Here is a 6000-nt window from a genome sequence, read left to right on the forward strand (position 1 = left end):
GCCTGCCTCTGCTTCCTGTGCTGGGATTAACCACGCCCGGCTGGTTGTGGTTCCTCTTAAGCAAAGGTTTTTGAGCTTTACCTCACCCTTACTCACTAAAGCACGTAAAAGTCACAAGAAGGCTTCCGAGGCCAAATTCTGGGCACACTATGTGCTAAACATGGAAAGGAGATTGCTATCTTTGACTAAACTGAAATTATCAACAGTACTTTTTCTTTTGGGGCTCATTATCATGCTATTTGTTTATGAAACGGTAAAACATAACATCCTTCCGGGAATTAGCATGGATATCCAGTAATCATTTGTCTAAGTACATTAAAAAAAAAAACTGTGCCAATGTATAAATATATATTTAGGTATATCTGATACTGCATAGAGGATCACACTACTTTACCAGCCTCCCATTTCCCTAAAGAATTTATTCCTTTATTTAAAAGATATTTGAGTATTAAGAGACAACACACACACACACACACCTAAAACCCAGAGAGGCAAGACATTAAATCTCATTTGCAAGTGGCCTTTGTAAATGCACCTGGTTAGGTTGTGTTTCTATTAGTGAAATATCGCCAGGTAACACAAAGAAGTCTGTTTTCAGCTGGGCAGTGGTGGTGTATGCTTTTAATTCCAGCACTTGGGAGGCAGAGGCAGGCGGATTTCTGAGTTCGAGGCCAGCCTGGTCTACAGAGTGAGTTCCAGGACAGCCAGGGCTACCCAGAGAAACTCTGTTTCGGGGGAGTGGGGGGGGGGTGGAGAAAAGAAAACAGAAAAAGAAAAAAAGAAATCTGTTTTTAAAAGAACACATTCACCAACATTGCCAGTAGAATTTTTGCAATGTTGCACTTAAATAGTTTTAGCCTCAATTATAATAAAAGGCTTTTCAGGCTTCCAATCACCCCCATAAATGTAAATTTAAGTGTGCATGTCCTTAGAGTCAAATTATTGGCCATCAGCCTCCACTTTGTTTTATAGATATAGAAATCTCCTGTCTAGTGCTGTGATTTTTTTTTTGATCCCATTATCTCCACATTAAAAAAAAAAAACCAACAAAAAACAAAAAACCTGACCCCAAAATATTAACAAGGAAATCCTGGTTAAAATCAATTGACATTTAGCAAGCTTTTGAAATGTTTCAACACTTGGGGATGGAAACCAATAACACACTGGTTTCTGATCTTCAATTTATTACAACCTTTCAAAACTGAAAATGAGCGAGTATGGCGGTGCACACTTCCAACCCCAGCATTGGGGAGGCTGAGACCAGCCTGGGATACATAGCGAGTTCATAGGAAAGCTAGCCTAGACTACATATACAAGAGTGTCTTTAAAAAAAAGAAGGAAAAAACAAACAAACAAACAAATAAACAACTAAATAGCTAGGAGTTGTAGTGCTTTAACCTCAGCCCTTGGGAGGAGGCAGAGGAAGGTGGACTTCTGAATCTGAGGTCAACTGGGTCTACATATCAAATTCCAGGCCAATCAGGGCTACATAGTAAGACCCTGTCTTTAAATAAAGAAAAGAAAACATCCCCCAAAAGACTTTCTATGCCTTATGTCTACCAATGCGGATAACCTAAACAATAAAATCAACAATCTTCCTCTTGCTCCAGTTCTGTGGGTAGAAAAGACATGCCAAGGTGGTTCATATTTGTGGTACTGTAATCTGCCTGCCCACACCAGCCAAAGGTTTCTCAGTCAGAAGTGAGAAAAAGAACAGTTTGCTTAGGGCATCTGATTGCTTGTCTAAAGTTGACATTTTCTTTCCAGACCAGCAAGATAAACAATCAATTGTGTTTGAGAAACTTTACTGTGCCTGTGTTTTCCACTGCAGCAGATGCTCGGATTCCACGCACAAACTACAATAAATAACCCACATTCCTCAGTTACGCTTTTTCCTTACCCGTTACCTGAGCATCTTGTCTCCCCCACGCTAGGGCATTTTACTTCCATACTCTGTCAACCCACACCCCAGTTCTACCTGCTTCACATCATTAAGTCTGAACAATGCCAATCCAAATACAAGGCTTTAAACATTCACATTTCTGGCATTTCTAAAAATTGTCATTTAATTAAGGAAGCACACTAATAGGAACAGGTTTTGGTCACAGTTGTGAACCTTCAAAATCATAATAATACAGTCTACTTTGTCTATCTAGAATAAATGTTATAGTGCACACATGGAGGGGTGAATACGTTTTGGAGCCACAATGAATTCTGAAAATATTTTCATGCTGCTTTAAAATGATTTTCCAGCAACTCAATAAATTCTGATTTCAGGAACTAAGACCTTGCAAATCTAGAAACTCAATTTTAGGGGTGAAAAAAAATCTAGAGAAAAGACCAAAGAGTGGGTGAAAAAAGAATCTAGAGAAATGACCAAAGAGTGGGTTTTAATCATGACTACAAGTAAATTTAGAGAACTTTAAATCTCAGGGGTTCAGTGGGCCTAAGTGGAATTAAAACAAAAGTTGTTTTGTATTCTATTAATAGCAGATGATTAAACGGATATCTCATTTCAAATGGAATTCATTTATAAGTACTTAAACTTACTAAAATGGCCACTAATCCCATGTCTGTTTCTGGAAAAATTCTCTCACATAACATGCCAGTTAAGCGGCCAATCACCACACGTTCTGTCAGCTTAAGTCAATTCTTATTAAAATCTCAGTGCTCTCTGACTCCAATAACCTCCCCAAATCATGGACGTAGAAACAGTCCAACCGCGGGCGAACATGCTCATAATAATTGTATATAGATGTATAAAACTGTCAAAAAGCTAAACAAAAAGTAATCAAAAGAAAAGCCAAATCGAACTTAAAAGCTACTGTATGAAAGAGTCCAAGAGGGGGAAGGCGTTTCAAGTCTTCCCAGGAGCAGATTCCCTGGCAGCCTAGAAAATTCCCTGAGCCGAGGGAGCCAGGCTCACCTGGCGATGGATTCCTAATTACGGAGGAGTTTCTCCCCTACATTCTTTCTTTTCTCCGAGGAAATTCGAGCTTGTCTCTTTTTTTCTCTCTCTTTCTCTCTCTTTTGGATCTGGGGAGGGTTTAGCCCCAGCGGTCAGACCAGCGTAGTCACTGATCACAAAGAGAAGTTGGGGGAGGATAAGAACCTCTCGGGGACCCCGCGGATTGTCGTCCACGTCTCCAATCCCCTTCCCCCAACACGGGAAATGTGGGGTCCCTGGGAGTCTCCGAGGGTCCAAGGGGGAAGGGGAGGCCCTTATCATGTAAAGTCCCCACTTTATCTCAAAAGTGAAAAAGAATCTCGACCGACCCCGCTGGCGACAATGGTCAGCTGCTTGTCCGGGCTCACGTTCCTGGCCTCGAACCCTGGAGTCCCCAAGTCTCCGGGCCTCCCAGCCTCCGCCCTCAGCCTGGAACCACAGAGTCCCGGACCCCCCGTCTCCCGTCTCGAGCTCCGCAAAGTCCCACACTTACCCGGTACGTGTTCTCCGTGAGCCGGTTCACCTCCTCCGGCCCCCGAGACATGGCTGCAGCCTCCGGGAGGGCGAGCGCGGGAGGACGCGGCGGGGCCTCGTGGCCGCCGGACTCCGGGCGGCGGGAGCGCCTAGGACTTGAGACTGAGCGGTCCTCGAGAGTCGGCCGCCGCCACAGCTGTCAGCGGGAGAGAGTCAGTGCGCGTCTCTGCTGCCAAAATGTCAAAACTTTGCGGCGCTTCGGTCCGTGAGGAGCTGCGAGGTAGACGTAGCCTGCCGCGGCTGGGACGAGCGAAGGGACAGGCAGCCCCACCTGAGGCGGGCGGAGTGGGCGGGGCCGAACGGCCAGAGGGCGGGGCAGCCCCACCTGAGGGGGGCGGGGCCTAGGCGGAGTACGCTCGAGTGGGCGGGGCGGCCTCGCCCGGAGACAGCCTGGTGGGAGGGTCGATCTTTTGGGGCAACCCGGGGAAACCTGGAAGAGACTTGTTGCGCTAGGTGGGCGTGGCCTAGGGGCTCGCTAAGCGGAGCCGAAGCCCGGCCAGCGCGCCGGACTGATTGGCCCCAGCTGAGGCGTGGAGCGGGGGTGGGGGCTGAGAGGCCAACAGGAGGGAGAAGCCAAGGGGAGGGGACGCGCCCCTACTCCCCCCACCCTGAAATGGGCTGATGGGCGTGGCCTAGATGGCGGATGGGCGTGGCCGAAACAAGATGGGACGGAGCGAACGAAGTCGCCCTAGCTGTGTCCGCCAGAGTGGCACCGCAGAGTTGAGCCGGTGGGCGCGGTCTAGCAGACCGATGGGCGGTGCTGAAGCGAGGATGGCGTGGTTTAGGCAGCCCCAGCTGAGGCAGGCAAGGGAATGGGAGGGTCTTCCTCGTGGTGGGCGTGGCTGAGCAGCCTGGTGGGCGAGGCTGGAGCAGTACAAGGCGAGGTGGCTGGACCCAGTGGACCAGGCCATCTCTCCTAAGGCTTGGCAGTGGAGGTAATACCTCTGTGCATCCTCTCCCGGCCCTCCCAGAGTTCCAGCCAAGCCCCTACATTGTGGTGTCTTTTAGAACAGGACCTGGACCTTTGGGCTTCTAGGTCTTTGGTCTAGTGTCCACCACAAGGTGCTGGCTCTGAAAGTTCGAGGCTCACATCCTCCGCAGGTGAATCCTCTAAGCTCTCTGCCTTTGAGTAACTTCCACATACCTCTTACGAATTGGTTTCCCTGATTGAAGGTCCACGGGGCATGGTTTCTCATGGATGGAGCCACCCACAATTTTGAAAGTTCCGGGGTGCCAAAAACGTAACTAACGCCAAGATCTGATTACTGGAATAACAGAACATTAAGAATAAGTTAAAAATCCCATGTTTTACAACTATGTAAATCACAAGACTGTCTAAAAATTTCCTCTCTCTCTCTCTCTCTCTCTCTCTCTCTCTCTCTCTGTGTGTGTGTGTGTGTGTGTGTGTGTGTGTGTGTGTGTGTGTTACAAGAAGTCAACCTTGGGCGTCATTCCTCAGCCAATATCCACTATAGATATATTGGAGACAGAGTCTCTTACTAAAGTAGCTAAATAGGATAGACTGATGGCTATCAAGTCTCCACAAGCCCCATGAATCCACCTGTCTCCCACATCCCCAGCACTGGGAGTACAAGAGCATATCTACTGTATGTAGCTTTTCACATGAGTTCTGAAGATGGAACTCAGGTCCCAATGCTTGCATCACAAGCACTTTACAAACTGACCCATTTCCTCAGCCCCCAGGTAGGCTGAGGCGTCTAGGATGTCTGTCCTTTCTTTCATCTTGTAGAGGCTATGTAGGTGTGTGGCTCCTGGCACATTATTTAAAACTTTTATTTTATGTGTAAGCTACTTGGACTGCATGTATGTCATCTGTGACTGGTACATATATATGTACGTGCCTGGTGCATATGTCAGAGGTCAGAAGAGGGCTTCAGATTCCCTGAAACTTGGGTTGCAGAAGGTTGTGATCATCATGTGGGTACTGGGAAACAAACCTAGGTCCTCTGGAAGAACAGCCAGTGTTCTTAACTACTGAGCTGTCTCCACAGTCCTTCCTGGCGCTTCCTGTTCTTTACCTGTTGTCTACCCCAGTCACACCCAACCCAGCTCTGAACATGTCCTAGAGTGCACACCTAGGACTGAGGTGACCTAGACTCCAGGGCCGCAGCAACCTTCTCCTAGCAGAAAACACACTCAGCACTTGAGACTTGAACTCAGCGGGAGTGAGCGAGGCCTTATTTTTAAAAGCTGTCCAGGTATGATTGCTTTGTTTATGAGCTCGTAGGATACGAAACTTCTAAACTGCTCCAGGATAAAGTTCACTGGGAAATACACACAAAGAAAGCACTGTGTGCCCCAGATGGAAACACTGAAAGTATGAGATGCCTCTGGACTTAGAACAGACACAAGCACTTGGACTCTGGGGCAGTCTTATCATGTTTTGCAGGCTATAAAACATATCTGGCTTGGGAACCAAATGGTGGTGTGGGTTTTCATGGTGGAGGGAATAACACCTCAGCCCTAGGTTGGAGGCAGTGGGAGAAGCTCCCCATGTC

The 6000-nt window shown here is 47.5% G+C and overlaps 1 protein-coding gene across 1 annotated transcript in view; it reads right to left on the reverse strand.

The window, feature by feature from the left end:
- Window positions 1–3759, reverse strand: part of Baiap2l1 (BAR/IMD domain containing adaptor protein 2 like 1) — a 92881-nt gene extending 89122 nt beyond the window's left edge. Inside the window, exon 1 of the mRNA XM_021162665.2 lies at window positions 3441–3759. Within this exon, the coding sequence (XP_021018324.1) occupies window positions 3441–3491 (51 nt within the window). The 5' untranslated portion in view covers window positions 3492–3759. The remainder of the gene's footprint in view (window positions 1–3440) is intronic.
- Between the last annotated feature and the right edge of the window lie 2241 nt (window positions 3760–6000).

This window comes from Mus caroli, unplaced genomic scaffold (assembly GCF_978045245.1).
Source record: "Mus caroli unplaced genomic scaffold, Mus_caroli_1 scaffold_4, whole genome shotgun sequence".
NCBI lineage: Eukaryota > Metazoa > Chordata > Mammalia > Rodentia > Muridae > Mus > Mus caroli.